Source organism: Pinus tabuliformis, chromosome 5_2 (assembly GCF_031772625.1).
Source record: "Pinus tabuliformis cultivar Carrire ecotype Pingquan chromosome 5_2, CPIR1, whole genome shotgun sequence".
Taxonomy (NCBI): domain Eukaryota; kingdom Viridiplantae; phylum Streptophyta; class Pinopsida; order Pinales; family Pinaceae; genus Pinus; species Pinus tabuliformis.
In genome coordinates, this window is record NC_142306.1 from 685,430,855 (window position 1) to 685,452,008 (window position 21,154).

Here is a 21,154-nt window from a genome sequence, read left to right on the forward strand (position 1 = left end):
CCTTTCCTTCATTCAAGATCTTCCTTGATCAATTATCATGTATATGCAACCTAAATTGGTCTTCTCTTAGTAATGGTTTTTCCTTTGTCAATATAACAAACTCAGTTTTCTTTCCTTACTAGTTTCTACTTATCCAAAGCACTGTATTGTTACACAACCTCAAAGATGAAGTGGAGGTAATACAACTCAGTGTTAACCATCTTCACTTTATTATATCAATCTTCCATCCCTGTTGCTTTGATACAGAGCATTTCGTTAATACTTCAAATAATTTTCTTGCACATATTAATCCTAGTATTATCACTCTACAGCTTCAGAATAATACTTCCACATATTAATCCTAGTATTATCACTCTGCAGCTTCAGAAAAACACTTCGAGCTCAACCCATGAAATTAATAGACAAAAAGTAATGCGTAGAAATAAACCAATATTCTTGGTTGTGGGAAGCCTATTGCAAATAACAATTCTTAACCAATTTTTGGCACCTGAAATAACCAAAACTTCAATAACTGCATAGGCTCATGCAGATCTATGTGTGCTCAAATCAAATAACTTTGTTTCAATAGATAGCAAAAATATTTTCCAAGACCCCGCAGTTCTTGCATCTACCCTGACACTACTAATTAATCTGTACAATGCAAAAAAGGATATTGCCGTAGAAATAAACTCAGCTGGCATGAGCTTCTGGCTCTTTCAAGACAGGAAAGCTACGCTTTGCTTTGCCAGCCTGTTTACTCGGCTCACCAATTATACTTCCAGGCTTGTTAGTTTTTGCTTTTGCAGCCTGTTTACTCAGCTCACTAATAATACTTCCTGGCTTCGTGAACCAAGTCACATACAGAAATTGCTTATTGTGTCCCACGTGATTGCAGATCAGTTTCACTCTCTGTCTCTCTTTCATCCATCGTAACAGTATCTTCAAGTGCGTTTTGCTGTCCAATCCCTTTATTCCTGCTTCCTGAGTAAATCAAGGGATTTAATAGCACTAAAACTTCACTACACTAGATTCAGATATTTGAGACATGGGCATATTCAGTAGCATCATCAAGTATTAAGCAATCAAACCAAATTCTCAAATTCACACTCTTTAATGAATATATGAAACATGGACATATTCTATAGTATTACCAGAAATCAAACCAAATTCTCAAACTCACACTCTGTATTGAATGCATAGATAGACACATATTTCATTGAGCTGCTTCACAGAAGCACATTTCGTTAAATAAAAGTATAAACCTAATAAAATAGGCAACAACAATTTGAAAATTCCATAAAATTTGAAGGCATGGCTTCATCCTGTGACTAAAAGATGTAATTCTCATTTTGAAAAGAGATGTGTTAATGGGTTAACCAGACTAAAGTTCTAAACACCGAGCCAATCTGTTGGGCTGTTTCCATGTTGTAGAATACCAAATGTGAAAAGCTTAATTTAGCTACCGGTTGTTGCAACACAAGCACATACCTCCTTTTCTTCTCCATTTATGGCGGGGTGTCTGGGAGCAGTGGGAGTTTGGAAGGAAATGCTTCTTATAATTTCTCCTATTTAACAGCTCCCTCTTATGATTAAGTGGCAAGTGTGCCCTTCCCCAATCTGGAGTTATTACAGTGAAGTTTAGCTGGCTTACAACATTCAAGTAAGAATACTTAGAAGCCATGGATGGGAGGTAACTATTCCACCATAGTTGCCCAGGACTTGCATCTGGCTCCAACTGATTTTGAATGGCCTATTTGCAAGGTCAAGACCACCCACGACAAGCGAAACATGTCTCTGGGGAACTTGAAAAGTTGAACCATGATGGCGAAAATATCATCACCCTCACTTAACCATCAAACCAAGACCCTGTTAATGAATGCTTATTATATTACATTAAGAACAGAATTGATTTAATCATTTATTACAATTCGGAGTTTAGCATCCTCTGTGATGACTTCCTCACACAAGATAGGCAAGCCACTACACTACATAAAACACGAACAATGGACAGGTAAGACAAACTAGTGCTTCAACTATAAGAGTTGAAAGACAACCCTTGCAACAGCACTGATAAATGTCTCTGGACTAAATAATTTCACAGGAACCACTCCAGGAGTGTGAAGGAACTCATTTCTGGGAGCTTTGGAGCTGCAAAAATGTTCTGAAACAGCTGGGAGCAGCTCCAGGAACATAAAGAGCTTTTTGAGAGCTTCAGCACTTAATGGAAACATTTCAAAACTCCCAAGAGCAGCGATGGGGATGTCAGGAGTGTTCAAGGAGCTCACATCCCTGACCCATGCCACCCCAAGGGGTGCTCCCTACGTGTTCCTAGTGTAGGGAACTCCTGGATGCTCCCCTACTGTGTCACGTGTGGACATAAAAAATGGCAGACAAAACAATGCTCACAAGCACATTTCAGCAAACAGTCAATAGGTTCCTTGTATTTAGGAGCTTGAAAGCTAGAACAAAGCATTCCAAAACTCCCAGGAGTGGCTCCAGAGTCTTAAGTTTCAAAGAATTCAAAGCACTTTGTTATTTTTGGATTCACATCTATTTTTGGAAAAAGATGAGTGCCCTAGTCTATCTTTGTCACGTGTTTTTTCGAGATGTCTTTCTTTGTTAAATTTCCATGAAACTCTGCAGTTACTTAGATGAATAACTGAAAACTGAAACCTAGTTAACTTTCACCAAGATACAGAGTTTCTTAACAATTCAAAAGCAGCAGAATAAAAACACATCACACAAATTGACACACTTATTTTTCTCAGGAAATCCAACAGAGAAAACCTGCTTGCTTGATGTGGTATTTATTGATTTTCTTGGAGCAACTGAATCTATTACAAAGCAATCTGTCTCCTCTTGAGAAAGCGTTCTGCTCCTTGAGAAAGCGTTCTGCTTCTCTCGCAAATCTCAGCCGATATAGTTGATCTCAGCCTGCCTTGATCCCTGCTTGATCTTGGCCCTCTAGCTCGCAACCAATCCTCTACTGCCTCCTTGACTTGTTCTGCAAATTCACTGATCTCTTGCTCGATCCTGCTCCTCCTTCCCCACACACTTGGCAGCCTTATTCCTTTGCACAGATTCCCTAATCCTAGCACACCTTAGGTCCTATTTTCTAGATCGCTTTCTGCCTCCTCTTCTTTAGGACCCAACTCCTATTCTCTACGCACAACCAACCTCCTAGATTCTAGCACACTTGTGCTTCCTATTTCTTAGGACACAATCTTTGTGCTCTCCACAATCAAGGCTCCTCCCACAAACTCGTGAGTTGTCTTGTCACACAAACCTTTGTGCACAAAACTTGTAATTTCTTATGCCTTCGTCCTCCTCTTTATAGGCCCAATTCGAACATGCAAGGACATTCTTTCTGATTGACCCAGTTCAAATTTAGAACTTGATTTCTGATTGACGAGTTAATTGAGAATTTGAGAGTGACATTCTTTCTCTCTCCAATCAACACTGGAATTCTTAACTCGTCCTTCCTTCAATCAAGACTGAAGACTAACTTGTTCTAACTGAACTTGTAACTGCCACCTCGTTTTGTAGTGAAAGTGATGATGACTTCACTTAATTGAAGCCCCAACTCTACGCATGCTAAGTTGATGATTATTCCAATAGAAATAACTCATCCTAACTCATGAACTCGTACTCATACTGATAGGACACTTCGAGGTCTTCATTGGCTAAGGCACAAGCCAGAAGACCTTGCTCACTACATTTTCAACACTCCCTCTTAGCGAGGAAGGTACTTCTGGAATAACCTCATCTACCTGGATCTGTCTTCAACAACACAATGTTATCCGTTGTTGTAGTCGCTCCCTCTAAACTAGAAGACTTCCCTGCTTCCTACTGCGGAATCTGATCTAAATACCTTCCAACCATGCTCCTATGATCCAAGTTTATCACCTCAGTCATAAGTGTCATGTATCTCTATGGTTGCTTACTCTACCTGAATGTGGTACTAGGAGGTCCAACTCTCTCCTGATCCCACTTAAGCAACTTGTCTGCCCACTTGGCTGGAACTCTCCCTGTACTAGGAGTCTCTCACTGAGTGGTTGCCTCCACTCACCCTAGTCTCTTCTCCTCATCATCCTACTGGTTGACCCACTTGCCAACTAGTCAAGACTCAAACTATGATACTAGTTGAGGCTCCTTCTTGGGAGCTCTAACCTGATCTCGCTCTAAGGACTCCCTTAGAGCTCAAATCTCCTCAACCCTCATGTCTCTATTCTGCGCACTTCCTACCTTGCTTCTCAAGATTGTGTTTGTCTCAACCTGTAGCAGGTACAGATTCCTCTTCCTCACACATATCTACTTCTTACATCCAGAAGCTAAATGCTTGAGGTAAGCCTTACCTATGCTGAAGATGACATCATAACCCCTGTCCTCAAGGGTAGTGTTAAATTTGGACAACTAGGTCCAAACTCCATGTTCTGATGCTCAGATTAAGAGGCTAATATTTTTGTTGGATTCCTCTTTCTGAGAGGTGTAAAATCCATATAAAAATAGTCTTAATCCGATGAGCAGAACTTATATTTTGAATTTATTATTCTTAATAAATTATATGTGCAAGGTCAGCCAGTTTTTGTAATGTAGGCTCACATGCCCAACAGATGTGTCACACACCCTCATTGATGGATATATATACAGGAAAAGTTGGAGAGAATTGGAACACAACACAACACAACTCACATCTTCCTCTCTCATCCTACAAGTACGAGCTACCTAGAGGACGAATTTCAGCCACACGTGGGAAGGACGAAGAGGATTTTTCTGCTGCTAGGGTTTCGCAGAAGTTTGACCAGCGTTGACTTTGGTCAACGCTTGGTCCAAACAAGCTGAAAACTGGTTGGAGGGTTGTTGTGACACATGCTGGGCTGGCTGACCAAAGGAGACTTTGCTGGTTGAAGCATCCTGTTGACCGCCGAAACAAACACATACATTTTTCTTGTTTCTGATTTGTCTTCTGTAAGATCTGCTTATATGTTCTATCTGCATTTTGCTTATCTACTTGTATGATTGCTGTGAGAAAAGTGAAATTGCTCTTAGCATAGAACATCTACAAAACTTTACATGGTATCAGAGCTGAGGTGAAGACAAACTCTATCTATAGCAATCATCATCGAAGGAAATGGATTCCTCTAAGCTTGAATTCAGGGAGAATGACAAGCTGGATTGGGTTTTTGGAGAAGAGATACTGAAGAGTATGATGCCCTAGCTACAAGTACGATGCCCTAATCCAGCAACTATACGCACAGTTAAGTGTGGAAATGAAACGGTGTTTATATGCTAGACATATTACGCTGTTTATGGTTCATGATATATACGCTCTCTACACAGTCAACGTAACGCTGGACATTGATACGCAGTCAACGTAATAGAATAATATACGCTGGCCTAATAAGCCCTAGCCGCAGTCAACTAATCACTTAGACGCTGTTAAGGGATGAACACATGTGGATTCATGGTACGCAACAAATAGTGGTTATACGCTGGGCAGTCAGATGTATATACATATGCTGTATGAAAACAGTCATATATTTTGGAACGACAACTACTATTTATGGTACGCTGACACCGCTGTCCCTAAACCCTTACACGCTGTAATGAACACAGTCAAAGGGGGCACCACAGTTAATGGAGCAGTTATCCGATACGCATAGATACGCTGAAGCACCCATTCGCAGGTTAATATGCCAGGCAGTATCATATGTAAGTTACGCAGATTAATATGCCACACAGAATCATATGTAAGTCAATGTAACATATAATGGAACGCAGGATAATATGCCACGCAGGTTAATACGCCACGTAACTCATGTATGTCAATGCGATATATAAATGAGAACGCAATCACAGGTATGTGAAGTGAGTGCCTTAATCTGCTGTACAAATACGCTAGACCGTATGGAACGCTGGAACAGCAGACAGTCTGGACGCAGTCATATTATGGGACGCAGATATATATATATATCCGCTTCACGCTAGACCGTATGGAACGCTGGAACAGCAGACAGTCTGGACGCAGTCATATATATATCCGCTTCACGCTAGACGGTATGGAACGCTGGAACAGCAGACAGTCTGGACGCAGTCATATCATGGGACGCAGATATATATATCCGCTTCACGCTAGACCGTATGGAACGCTGGAACAGCAGACAGTCTGGACGCAGTCATATTATGGGACGCTAGACCGTCATATATATGGAACACAGATATATATATATATACAACGCAGCCATATAGCCCGTCATATTCTTGATGTATGGAAACAGTTAAGTGATATTCTAACACACAGTCATACGCATCAAATATTACAGTGATGTACACAGCAATAAATATGCTGTCTTGAAAAATATCATACACAGGACAGAAACGATGAAGCTGTGTGTGATCTGGCAGCGTAGATCTGGAAACTATACGCAATATATATATATGTTGTCCATGCAGAGATATACCTCGCAGGTCTCATATCGATATATTGAAATGCTGGACAGTCATGATACGCTGGGCAGTCATGGTGATATACCATACAGGTCATATGATGTATGGACGCAGTAGTCATGGGACGCAATGATGTATGGAACGCAGTGATCATACGCTGTATGGAACACAGTCACCTAGACACAATCATATGTATATACGCTTCATGATGTATGGGATGGTCATATATATTATGAGAGCAAACATATATATATAATCTACTTCAGTCATAACTGCAGTTCAGCATGGTTATGAAGAACGCTGGTCATATAGACAGTGATAAGCAAATAATGGGACTGCGTGGAGGATAGCCTAGCTGCTTTGCTAGGCTGCAAGCCATAGCAAGCAGCTACGGCTGATATACAGAAGGATAGTAAAGGCAGCATGATGATATGAGCATTGGACAGCAGAATGATGTAAGCATAGGACAACATGATCATGATGCATATTAGTATGGGCAACATTATAAGATCATGAACATGGAGGGCAGCATGATAAGATCAAATGAGTTCAAAGACTTTTGCAGAGAAGCTGGCATTAAGAGGGAGACTACCACTGCCTATACTCCTGAGCAGAATGGCGTTGCTGAACGCAAGAATAGGACTATTGTGGAAGCTGCCCGTGCCATGCTATGTGACCAGGGTCTTCCAAAGTTTCTGTGGGGAGAAGCTGCAAATACTGCTGTGTACATTCAAAACCGATGCCCTCATTCCGCTTTGGACTCCAAAACTCCCGAAGAGGTTTTCTCTGGTAAGAAACCTGATGTCTCACATTTTAGAATTTTTGGATGTCCTGTCTATTTTCATGTGCCGAAAGAAAAGAGAAGTAAGCTGGATGCTACTGGGAAGAAAGGAATGTTTGTGGGCTACAGTGAGACTTCTGAGGCATTTAGAGTCTATGTACCTGGTCAAATGGAAGTAGAGATAAGCCATGATGTCACTTTTGACGAAGATGCTTCCCTGAAGAAAGTAGTAGATCTTCCTAGATCTGAAGAAAACCATGAAGAAAGACCTGGAAATCTGGAAGAACCCCAGGATGAGACTATGCCTGATGTTGAAGGGCCAATGGACCCTATTGATCCTTCCCCTTCTCTAGGAAAGAGGCCATCATGGCTCAGGGACACCCTCGAAGATGCTGAGGGTCATGCTGCCCCAAGGGGAACATTCCGAGAAAGCAAGAAGCCGTGTAGATACCAAGGGTATCTAGCTGCCATGAGTACTATTATACAATCTGAACCTGGATCTTTTGAGGAAGCCATCAAGCATCAAGTCTGGAAGGAAGCTATGCATGAAGAATATGAGGCTATTATGAAGAATGATGTCTGGGATGTGGTCCCGAGACCGAAGGACAAATCTGTTGTCACCGCTAAATGGCTCTACAAGATTAAACATGGATCTGATGGGAGTGCTGAAAAGTTTAAGGCAAGATTTGTTGCCCGTGGCTTCTCTCAAAAGGAAGGAATTGACTATGACGATATATTTGCACCTGTGGCTCGATATACCGCCATCCGATCCATCATAGCCCTTGCTGCTACGCAAGGATGGAGTCTTCATCAGATGGATGTCAAGACCGCTTTTCTGCATGGTGCAATAAAGGAAGAGGTGTGTGTAGAACAACCTCTGGGATTTGAAGTTCAAGATCGAGACACTTATGTCTGCAGGTTGAAGAAAGCCCTCTATGGGTTAAAGCAAGCACCCAGAGCTTGGTATGAGAGGATGGATAGTTACTTGATGAAGCTGGGCTTCACTCGAAGCAATGCTGATCCAAACCTTTACTTTAAGGTTGAGGAAGGAAAGCCTCTCATTCTAGTGCTGTATGTGGACGACCTCTTCCTGACAGGTGATGACCCTCTCATTCATCAATGTAAGAGGGAGCTTGCTGCTGAGTTCGAGATGAAAGACCTAGGACTGATGCACTATTTCCTAGGCCTGGAGGTCTGGCAGAGACCTGGAGAGATTTTCCTTTCTCAAGGAAAGTATATTGTGAAGCTTCTGGAAAGATTTGGGATGGTGGACTGTAAGTCCGTGTCGACACCAATGGAACTCAACTTTAAGAAGTTGAGTGGCAGCGCTGCAGGGCCTATCTTGGCCAATCCTACTGAGTATCGTCAACTCATAGGAGCTTTGATGTTCTTAGTGAACACCCGTCCGGACATATGTTTTGCAGTGAATACTTTGAGTCAACAGATGGTTGAGCCTCATCATTTTCACTGGGTTGGTGCCAAGAATCTTTTGAGATATCTTCGGGGCACGATAAACCATGGGCTGAGATACACTGCCGGGAGTGTGATACTCCGGGGATATACTGATGCCGATTGGGCTGGCAGTGTGGTGGATCGTAAGAGCACATCTGGATGCTGTTTCAATCTTGGTTCTGCTTCGATCTCATGGATGAGCAGGAAGCAGAAGTCGGTGGCTTTGAGCACCGCGGAGGCCGAATACATTGCTGCTAGTATGGCCTGTTGTGAAGCAGTTTGGTTGAGGAAGCTCTTTAGTGAGCTGTTCCAACATGTGCTAGATACCACTGTAATACTCTGTAATAATCAGAGTGGGATTCGTATGACTGAGAATCCTGTGTTCCACGACCGATCCAAGCATATTGATATCAGGTACCACTTTATCCGGGATATGGTACAGCGAGGCGCCGTAAGGCTCGATCATATAGGAACTGATGAGCAGGTCGCGGATATTCTCACTAAGCCCCTGGGGAAGGTCAAGTTCCTAACCTTCCGTGAGAGTCTTGGTGTCGTGGAAAGACCCTACGATGTGGGTCCTGTTGGACGATGAGCTCTGGGAGCTCTGGGGGGCTTTGGGGATAGCTTCTCAGAGCTATAAGCACTCATAATGCTTCTGCCCCACCCTTGTGATTATTGAGCTGGTTCGCCACTCATTTAATTTGTGCCCCGTATGCATCCTACCCATTGAGTTCAGGGCTCATGGGAAGTACCTCTCATTTGGCCAATGAGGTGTGGAAAAGCTAGAGACTATTAGCAAACACTGATGGACGCATCAGAGATTGCCGTACTCTCTATCTAGGATGGCATGGTCCAACCACTTGATCTGGGATCAAGATTTGTGAGGTCTGGGACCTCTGGACTGATTATGTCAGTCGGGGAATGATGTCTTTGTGACTGACCCACTTCTGTTTTGAAATAAAGAAGCCAGCAAAGCAAGTTTCGGCGGGATGACTCACGATGTTAATTGCACTAATAGATGGAGTTCTCCCTAGTTGAGAGGGAGTGTTAAATTTGGACAACTAGGTCCAAACTCCATGTTCTGATGCTCAGATTAAGAGGCTAATATTTTTGTTGGATTCCTCTTTCTGAGAGGTGTAAAATCCATATAAAAATAGTCTTAATCCGATGAGCAGAACTTATATTTTGAATTTATTATTCTTAATAAATTATATGTGCAAGGTCAGCCAGTTTTTGTAATGTAGGCTCACATGCCCAACAGATGTGTCACACACCCTCATTGATGGATATATATACAGGAAAAGTTGGAGAGAATTGGAACACAACACAACTCACATCTTCCTCTCTCATCCTACAAGTACGAGCTACCTGGAGGACGAATTTCAGCCACACGTGGGAAGGACGAAGAGGATTTTTCTGCTGCTAGGGTTTCGCAGAAGTTTGACCAGCGTTGACTTTGGTCAACGCTTGGTCCAAACAAGCTGAAAACTGGTTGGAGGGTTGTTGTGACACATGCTGGGCTGGCTGACCAAAGGAGACTTTGCTGGTTGAAGCATCCTGTTGACCGCCGAAACAAACACATACATTTTTCTTGTTTCTGATTTGTCTTCTGTAAGATCTGCTTATATGTTCTATCTGCATTTTGCTTATCTACTTGTATGATTGCTGTGAGAAAAGTGAAATTGCTCTTAGCATAGAACATCTACAAAACTTTACAGGTAGCTACTAAAACAAGGTTTTGCTTTAGGCCTGGAACATAGAGGACATCACTGAGCTGGAGAGAGCTACCTGACTCCCTCTCAAAATGGACAATACCAACTCCCCTAGTTGAGCACTTGCCATCATCTCCTAGCTCGATATGAAATTGCATGTCCTTCTCCTTCAAGTGGTTGAAATACTCCTTGTTCCCAGTGATGTGGAAGCATGCTCCTAAATCAATATAACATACATTGTTTTCTGTTGAGCTTGCCATGCAAGCTATCAATGAGAAATCTTTCTCAAACTGAGCAAAAAACACATCTACTTCAGCTGATGCAGCTACATGATCCTTACTAGAATCCTTCTGATTAGGACACTTAGTGGCATAGTGTCCGAACTCATGGCAACAGAAGCACTTGATCTTGCTCACATTATTCTTCTTCTTCTCGCCCTTCTGACTGGACTCAGCCTCTCCTTAGCCCCTCTTTCCCTTGGCCTTACTACCTTTGCTTGCTAGGGGAAAGTTCTCCTCGTCCTCTTCCAGAGTTGATCTACCAACTAGCTCTTGCAATAAGGACACACCATCATTTGTTGCAAGAGACATACAATCACCAACTGGAAGTTCTGTGAAAATACCATTAGTTGTTGTAGATCCATCAAAAGAGAAGAAAGGTAAAAAGTTGCAATTTTCTCCTGAAGTAGTGGAGGTCTCCAAGAAGCCAGTGACTAGAGCCACTGCAAAGAAGTTGCCCTTAGAACAAACACTTGAGCAGTGATTTGAAGCTTTAGAAACCATACCAAAGAATGATGTTCCTGATGATAAAAACAAGGAGATTGCATAACTACAAGAGCAGCTGAAAAAGGCACACATGTTTATTGCCCAATTACAGCATGACAACAGAGAATTGAAAAAGAATTTTTTAGAAAGGACACCTAAGACTAGTGAAACTGAACCAGCTACTGAAATATGTAACTAGGCTCGATCTTCATAAATGTATTTGAGTCACAATGTGTTAATTTTAGATAACAATGGTATGTTCTATGCTTAAGAGCAATTTACTTCAATTTTTCTTATTAGCCCAATATCAATTTCCAGATTAGCAATCACATTAACATGACAGTAAACGTAGATAGAACATAAATAAAAACAATAGAAGACAAGCCAAGACAAGAGAACACAAGATGTGGGGCATACCAGGGAAAAACCCCAATGTGGGGAAACTCTTTGATCAATTCTTCTTATTATTCTTCAAAAGTTCAGCAGAGAGAGAGAGAGAGTACAATATACAAAATTCACTTCCCCAATCAAAGTCAAATCTGTCCAGGCAAACTGCAATCACAGGAAGCCCTAACCAGAAAGTCAATGATGGTCAATGGGGCAAAATTTCTCCGTCAAATCAGCTCAGTCAAACCCAGTCAACTTGGCCTCTAACAGTGATATGAATCAGCCCAAAACAGTCCTGAAAATGACAGTCAAACTTGGTCAACGCAGAGGTCAAACCTGCGGTCAACACTAGTCAAACAACTCTGTTTGAATCGATTTTTCTGCCCAAAAATGCGGCATGCCCAAATAGAATATTCCCCAAGAAAAAATGCAGTCAAACTTGGTCAACTACAGCTCAATCAACGTTGGTCAAACCCTCCTGCAATTTGTTCAACGCTCAAAACAAAAAATGCAGTGTTGTCCTTCGCACGTGTGTAGAGAGAGGCTGCCCAGAATTCCGTACACCCAATCAGATGAGAGAGAGGGATGTGTGAGAGATGAGTGTCCAAATGAGGTAGATGCTCCTATTTATATGCAACGTTGAGGATGAATAGACATGTCTTTTGGGCTTCTGAGCCTACATTAGATTGTTGTCCGACCTTGACAATTTGTCCATAAACGAAATAAATTCATAGTTCCATTTGTACACGTCAGAATGAGATGATCTTTAGATCAATCCTACACCTCTCGGAAAGAGGAATCCAATAAAAATATCAGTTGCATCATATGAGCTGTCCAAGGTGGAGTTTGGCCCTAGTTGCCAAATTTAACACAGTGTAATGAAGAAAATATTTTTATTATTATTATTATTATTATGACTTATTAAAACATGGGTTTCATGCTTGGGTCATCTTCTTTTAGGTCAAAGTCTCCATTGAGGACTTCTAGGATTTATTCTGAGTCATTAGAGTCATTGTCCATTAAAAGAGACCCTTCTTGGGCTTTCGAATCATGTAAAAAGAATTATTTTTGAGTCAAAAATGAATTTAGTATCCTCCACACCAAGTCAACCTCAAGAAGATAAAGTCAACCTCAAGAAGGGTAATTCGACCTCACTAGAAGGCTATATATACAAGGCAGTTCGAATTCATTTGGAAAAATTCACTCTCTCACACATAGTTCAATATCTAGAAGTTGGACGCTGGGAAGTGCGAGTTGGAAAAGAGCTGGAAGGAGGCTAGAAAGGAGTGCGAGATTTTGGAGGAAGATAGAAGACACCAAGATCGATATTTTGGGCCATCTCTCTCTCACTTCTAAGGAGTATCTAGGGAGATCAAAGTTTTCTTTGTCTAATCAAAGTTATTGTTGTTGCTGCTACTGCATGTTGATGCTACTAGGTCGAAGTTGCTTTTCAAGAGTTATCATCTGCAAGAAGGATTAAGGGTTGACATGGTGTGGAGGAAGTCTTTGTCTAGTCAAGAGGCTTGGACTATCTCGAGAAACTATTGAAAGAACAATTATTGACTGGGTTTTTCCCTAGATAGGGGTTTTGCCCTAGCTATCCACCTACATCTGTTGTCTTTTTGCTATTGTTTTGGTAATTGCTTGATGAACTACAAGATAAAAGAAGGACATAAAGATGAAAGAATCACAAGTAATTATCTATATAAGAAAATATTTTTGCCTTTCTGATTTTCTAACATTGTATCAAAGCTAAGGTGAAGAAGAAAGAAAAAGGCAGATTGAAGATTTATTGAAAAAAGACTAAGGAATCTCAAGAAGTTGAGTAAGTAATCATATAAGGAGACCTTACAAGGAAAGAAGTTTACTACCTTCAAGGACAATGTCTAACTCCATAAAGGGAGAGAACAAATTACAAGGAAAATCAAATTACAGATCATGGAAAAAGAGGATAGATCTAGTCAAAGGAAAAGTAAAGAAGCCAACAGATGAATCAAGTGAAGCAAAGAAAGCAAAGTTTAGAGAAACAAATATTTTGGCCATGAGCCTAATAGTGGATGGAATGCATGCAGTCAAGAAGGAGTCAAAATATCTTTAGTAATCAACAAGGAGAGTGAAGAAGAGAAAATCTCAAATTATTGTTCCGCTCATCACAAAAAGAAAGGATCCTTCAAGAAGTCCAAAGGGCCAATGCTACAGTTGTCACAAGATGGGTCACTATAAAAGGGATTGTCCTGAGAATCCAAGGAATAAAAGGAGGAACAAGGATCAAGCAAACTTTGTTGAAGAAGTTTCACCAAAGAAGAACAAGATGGAATGACCTAAAATCAAAGACCTATTTGTTAGGGACTTTATCCCTTAAATATCCCTCAAGTTTGGATTAAGAAGGAGCCCTCACCACTTCCCAAAGATAAGTACCTTACTCCTTGTATTATCTTTTATATTTGGTCTCCCTTACTTATCTAAGTTTGTTTAAATTTAAATACTAATCACATTTCTATTCATATTTTCCTTGTTTAGGAAAAGCCTATTAAATACTCAAGGATTATGAAAGAAGGCCTTACAAAACAAAGCATTGGAATTACAAGGTTTGTTAAGAAACAAATAGGTATGTTTTGAACTATAAGTTTTTGCTCTCTTAATCACCACTTCCCAAAGATAAGTATCTTACTCCTTGTATTATCTTTTATATTTGGTCTCCCTTACTTATCGAAGTTTGTTTAAATTTAAATACTAATCACATTTCTATTCATATTTTCCTTGTTTAGGAAAAGCCTATTAAATACTCAAGGATTATGAAAGAAGACCTTACAAAACAAAGCATTGGAATTACAAGGTTTGTTAAGAAACAAATAGGTATGTTTTGATCTATAAGTTTTTGCTCTCTTAATCACCACTTCCCAAAGATAAGTATCTTACTGCTTATATTATCTTTTATATTTGGTCTCCCTTACATATCTAAGTTTGTTTAAATTTAAATACTAATCACATTTCTATTCATATTTTCCTTGTTTAGGAAAAGCCTATTAAATACTCAAGGATTATGAAAGAAGGCCTTACAAAACAAAGCATTGGTGTTACAAGGTTTGTTAAGAAACAAATAGGTATGTTTTGAACTATAAGTTTTTGCTCTCTTAATATTCGTTCTTGATAAACTATTACTAACATCATTGTGTCTAGCTTTCTTGAATCTTAAAGATTCTTGATTGGCTGATTCATCATTAGATAAATCTACCCTCCTTATATCTTTGATTACTCTTATGGAAACCTAGAAAGGTTCTTTGTGAAAACCCTAACTTAAGGGTGTATTAATGAAAATGTGTGGAACCCTAGCCTACTTAGGGTTATTAATGAAGTCTAGAGAAAATGCTCGATGCTTTGATAATGTCATGTATGGGGTTTTGGTATGGTTATGAAAACCCTAACTTGTTAGGGTTGAATGGTAATGTCTGAAATCTCGAACCTTTTGAAGTATTGATAATTTAGGGTTCGCTATGTTTTGTAACTCTAGATCATTAGGGTTTGGTGGGGTGTATAAACAAGATCCTTATTTTAGATAATGTCCTAGAAATGAAACCCTAGGTATATGTGTGTTTATCCCATCAAAACCCTAGTCTGATCAAGGTTGTTATATGTCTTACTTTTATTGATATTTGTGTCTTTGGGTTTGACTAACACGTGTTATGTTATGCTTGTGCATGATGATGGAATCCTAGATGTATGAGTTGACCCAATTATTGATGGTCATGAGACCTAGGGTTTGGAACTAAGCCCTAGTCGAAGTTCAATTCTCTAGGATGATAGTATTTGTGAATTCTAGGGTTTTGTAGCTAAACCTTAGTAGAAGTTCAAATCCCTAATATATGATAACAATGTCATAATTTGAGATTTGTGTAAGATTGTTGAAATCTGAATTTTAGTTATGATTGTTGAGAATTAGTAGAATCTAGGGTTTACAACAAACCCTAGTGGAAGCTAGTTGTTACTTTAAATTGAGTTGTGATTGGTTTTGATTGTTAAAACTCATGTATAAAATCTAGGGTTTTTGCACAAAATCCTAGTAGGAAGTCTAACATATGAAATCTAAAGTTGTTAGATGCATTGTAGAACTATATTTGTTTAAACTGCTTGTAGGGTTTGTAGTAGGGTATGTCATACCTTTGGAAGAAAACATTGAAACCCTAGATGTAATGAAGCTTGTTATGAAATGCTCAAAGTCTTGATGATATAGTCTAGGGTTTATGACACAAGACCCTAGCAATAAAAGGTATGGGCATCTTGTTTGTAAATAAGTTTGGGTATTTGATGTCTAAAGTTGAATGCTTCCATTATATGACTCTGATATGGTTAATTTCATGCTTCTATAGATGTGGTTGTACTTGTTATCTAAGTTGTGCAGGTACATAATCTTCAAGATGGTGAAAATGCTCGAAAAGTAAAGTTGATATGATAAGCATGATGAAGAAAGTTATAAATAGTCATGATAACTCTGATGAGAAGGATGGAAGCCATGAAAGATTCTCCGATGTCGTAGAAAAGAAGTTGATCTCCCTAGGTTAAGAGGGAGCTTGGGTATATTCCTTGTATAAGAATGATTAGATCCTCCCTGGTTAAAAGGGAGTGATGGATATGGTTCTCTACTTCATGTGTCATGCGCTAGACCAGGACTAACAGTCGCAAGTCTTAGTGAAGGCCCTGAGTGAGAGGACACATCACTCTTGTCTTCATGGAAACAAGTCCCTAGTTAAGAGGGAGGGCATATTATAGTCATGACGGACACCTTGAAAGAAGAAAATTGGAGAAAGCATTTTGAGGAGCTTCCTCCCTAGTTAAGAGGGAGGGCATATTATAGTCATGATGGACACCTTGAAAGAAGAAAATTGGAGAATGCATTTTGAGGAGCTTCTGAGATAAGAAAAGCAAGATCTGTTTGTAGAATATGTTGTTGCATAAGTAGGAAAGGAAGATGTATGATTGAGGAATCTCTGGTCAAAGATTCGTTTGGAAGTCGTACTATGACAAATTGAGAAGCAACATCTAGTTGTCTGGAAGACCCCAGAGGTTTGTGTTTACTTATGTACATTTGAAAGTTCATTACTGATTGGGGTTGTGTTTGTACAGGTAAATCTCTCTTAAGTTTGATAGCATGTAGGTTACACGAGAGAGATTTGTTAACGATCTGTTTAGTCGAGGAGGATTTGTTACCGATTGGAATAATCGGGTGTGTTGAGGTGTGTAAGACACATTGCCTGGGAGGGCATATCGTCGGCACTTTGTGTTGATGTCTAGTTCCCAAAGTAGGGAGGATAGTTCCCGAAGTATGGAGGGTGGCATTGGTCATGGAGCTCTGACCTTGGATATGCACCTAGATCACTGGGTTGATGGTTAGCAAGTAAACTTGATGGTACCTAGAGAGGCTAAAAGGTTTAGTCCATCTTAGTCCCACTTGGATAGATTTTCCCTGGTCAAGAATCTAGTCCATGGCATTGCGATGCCTAAATTGTTAAAAGGACCTTGGATAGATTTCCCTGGTCAAGAATCTAGTCCATGGCATTGCGATTGCCTAAATTCTTCATGGTTCATGTGTTTTGAGATCTTCCTTGTACTTGTACTTATGAATACCTCCCTAGTTAAGAGCGAGTGTTGAAATATGTAACTAGGCTCGGCCTTCATAAATGTATTTGAGTCACAATGTAATGAAGAAAATATTTTTATTATTATTATGACTTATTAAAGCATGGGTTTCATGCTTGGATCATCTTGTTTTAGGTCAAAGTCCCCATCGAGGACTTCTACGATTTATTATGGTCATTAGAGTCATTGTCCATTAAAAGAGACCCTTCTTGAGCTTTCGAATCATGTAAAAAGAATTATTTTTGAGTCAAAAATGAATTTAGTCTCCTCCACGCCAAGTCAACCTCAAGAAGGGTAATTCGACCTCACGGGAAAGTTATATATACAAGGTAGTTAGAATCCATTTGGAAAAAATCACTCTCTCACACATAGTTCGATATCCAAAAGCTGGAAGCTAGGAAGTGCAAAGTTGGAAAAGCGTTGGAAGGAGGTTGGAAAGGAGAGCGATATTTTGGAGGAAGATAGAAGACACCAAGATCAGTGTTTTTGGCCATCTCTCTCTCACTTCTGAGGAGTATCTAGGGAGATAAAAGTTTTCTTTGTCTAGTCGATGTTGTCGCTGCTACTGCCACTGGGTCGAAGCTGCCACTGCATGTTGATGCTGCTAGGTCGAAGTTGCTTTTGAAGAGTTATCATCTGCAAGAAGAATTGAGGGTCGACTTGGTGTGGAGGAAGTCTTTGTCTAGGTCAAGAGTCTTGGACTATCTCGAGAAACTATTGAAGGAAGAAGTGTTGACTGGGTTTTCCCCTAGATAGTGGTTTTGCCCTGGCTGTCCACCTACATCTATTGTCCTTGTGCTATTGTTTTGGTAATTGCTTGATAAACTAAAAGATAAAAGATGAACATAAAGATAAAAGAATCACAATGTAATTATATATATAAAAAAATCTTTCTGCCTTTCTGCTCTTCTAACACCAGCAACAAAAGCAACTCCATCTGTCACAAAGTCAAAAGGCAAGGAGAAAATAGTGAGAGAGGACATTCAAGAGGTAGAAGCTCCATCAGATAGAGTCACTAGATCTTCAGCTATAAAAATGCAAATATAGGAAGAAAAGTCAGTAAATAAGAAGAGAAGAAAACAGAGATAGATGAGGGGCAGCGTGCTTTTAACAGGTTGAGGAGGTAGTTGAAGAAAGCCCATAGTGAAATTGTTGAACTTAAGGAGCAGGATGAAAGGGTCGGGAAAAAGATTTATGATCTTTTGAACACGTATGAGCCAGCAATGGAAAATGCCAAGTATATGTTGTAAAGGACTCTTCCTTTGCACGGGCAACGCAAAAACATATGCAGACAAAACCTCACCTTGAGGAAAGAGCTAAGGGTTGCCAAGCAAGAGTTACATGAAAATCAAGAGAAGGAAAGAGGTAAGCTAGATTTGTTGGCTGAAGCAGCCAAAGTTTGAATATTTCAACTGGTAAAAACAAAGCAGTTTTGGTTTTTTTTTTTTTTGCCCAAGTGTGCTAGCTGAATGGGGTTGGATAAAGAGATCAAGAGGTCGTATTTAGCCTGAAGTCCTTCTAGAAGCACAGTTAGTCAGAGTTCTCAAGTAACTTTTCAAAAAAAGCAGCTCACAAAGCAATTCTGTACTTTTTGACAAGACATTAGGGTTTCGATGTAAGGGTGGAGTTTTGTCATTATTTTGGGTGAATAGGGACTTGAAAGGGGTTTGCAACATTGTCAGCATCATCTCAACATCATCAACAAGATGTGTATTTTGTTCAGAGACCTCAGCACTAATCAAAACCATGAAGAACAGGTTGCGTTGCGCTTCTTTATAGGCGTTGTGCTTTTGGTTGTGGGTGGAATTTTGAGAGATGGAGGCTCTGCATAATGAAAGGAGGTTTCTAAAGGGGAAGTTGACGATGTCCACGCCATTTCACACGTGCAACAATCGTAGAGCAATCTAGGGAATGACCAAAACTATATCAACCATCAATTCGTTGCGCTTCACTGCTACGTTTCCACTGAACTAGGAGGTTGCGCATCGTCGGCGCTGCGCTTCCACACAGTCAGCCTTTTGACAGATGAATCTATGTCAAAACCTCATGTAATTTACTTTCCAACTCATGGTTAATGTGTTGAGGCATCTAAAGACTTTAAAGCTCAATTTAGACTTTGTATCTAATGTAAATTTGCTTGAAAAAGGCATGGTCAAACAATTCCTAATTTTCAGAAGAAAAAAAACAGTTCTATATTCGTTGCATTAGGTAGAAACAAAAATCCCTTTAGGAAATTTGGTTCCTAGAGGTGGGAACTAATTTGTTTTGATCTATTCATGTCGTAATTGTGATGAAGCAAAGGGTTGGTCAAGGTTTTAGATGAAGAGACATTGTGTACTGCATATTTTTGATATATTTTTAAGCTGTGTTGCACGGGTACCCGCACCTGGGGGTGGGGTTCTCGAACCCGTCCCGGGTTCCCGCACCCAAGTACCGGATTCGGGTACGGGTTCTTCCCAGACGAACCCAGAAGAGCTGGGTTCTTCCATGAAGAACCGGGTTCTTCAAAAAAAAAATTGGGTTCTTTTCCTTTAACGGGTTCTTGGGTTCTTGGGTTCTTCAGGTGCTTGGGTTCTTCGGGTTCTTCGGGTTCTTTGGGTTGGGTTCTTTGGGTTCTTTGGGTTCTTCATAAAAAAAACTATATTAAAAATTTAATTTTCAAATAAATTTTTTTTATTGAAATTTTAAAAATAACTTATAACAAAGGTAAAAAACTTTAAAAACCCTAAATCTTTAAGACTTTAACTCTTTACACAAGCAAATATCTAATAGACTGATACCGTGATACGTGATTATTCTTGGCGGCAGAGCACCGCGACATACCAGAAGAACAAACACCGTGATCACTGATTACTGATTTCATTTAACTTTTAAGTTTTTTCCATTTGGTTGAGGCTTGAGCCGTCCCCGTTTACCATTTCCGGCGGCAGTGGGTAGCTTCAGCAGCAATGGGCAGTGGGCAGCTTCAGCAGCAGTGGGCAGCTTCAGCGGCAATGGACAGAGCAGCTTCAACAGCAGTGGTATTTACAAGTTTTCGTTTTCAATTTTATTATTCCATGAAAAAGTTTCACAAGACCCGCGTGTGAAAAATATAGGTGCATTATAATTTATATTACACATTTGAACAGTGAACACCCACAGGGGCTCAACTACATTAAGCTACATTACACTTTCATTGTAAGTGGATCACAATTGCCCACGAGCAGTCACTACTGCAATATCCCTAATGCCATAGGTGTTCGTGATTACTTAAAACCAAAAACCCAGGCCTGTAGACCCGTGTTCTCTGTTCCGACGATGAGCTTTGTGGAACGGAACATAGCCACCATCTAATTTGTAAGGCTCCTTGGAGCATATTAGCAAGTTTAATTGCAATGTTTTCCATCGACACGTAACATTGAGCTGGTAAAACATGTAATAAATAATTCCCTTCTCTATACAGATGGACATTCAATTGTAACAACTCAATTTCAAAGCTAAATATGTCACTTATGTCGAGAACATAGAATATATGGCATTGAAACCAGAACTGGAAAAGAGACCTCTTACTCTGTAATTTGAGCCTGCAGATTCTTGTAAATCAATTTGGAATGAAACATTCATTCCCGAGCCAAATAACCATCAAATTATAAATTGTAAATGCACACATACAGGTTCAGACATTTTCGGTCAAATAGAAAGTAGGATTGAGACCAGCCATAAGCTGTAATCAGCTGATGTTGTTAAATGGCGAAGGGCTATTTTGGACAATGGCTAAATTAAGTATCAAAATCTGCCAATTTCTCACAGCATTCTGATAACATCATGTTAAGATTGAACTAGGAAAATATGCCTAAATCATATATGGTCTCTATAGACTTGTACACCAAGTAATCTCTAAAAACTGCGAAGATGTTTTATGTTTAGATAATTAATATTCAAGCAGAGCTTCGCACTCAAAGACAAACTATCCCTCAAGCCATCAGATGGCTACTATGCATTTTATTGGGAAACAAAGA

The 21,154-nt window shown here is 39.9% G+C and overlaps 1 protein-coding gene across 1 annotated transcript in view; it reads right to left on the bottom strand.

Moving 5' to 3' along the window:
• Positions 1–416: 416 nt before the first annotated feature.
• The window catches only part of LOC149160967 (uncharacterized), a 37,536-nt gene continuing 16,798 nt past the window's right edge, over positions 417–21,154 (bottom strand). Inside the window, exon 2 of the mRNA XM_089436852.1 lies at positions 417–960. Within this exon, the coding sequence (XP_089292978.1) occupies positions 670–960 (291 nt within the window). The 3' untranslated portion in view covers positions 417–669. The remainder of the gene's footprint in view (positions 961–21,154) is intronic.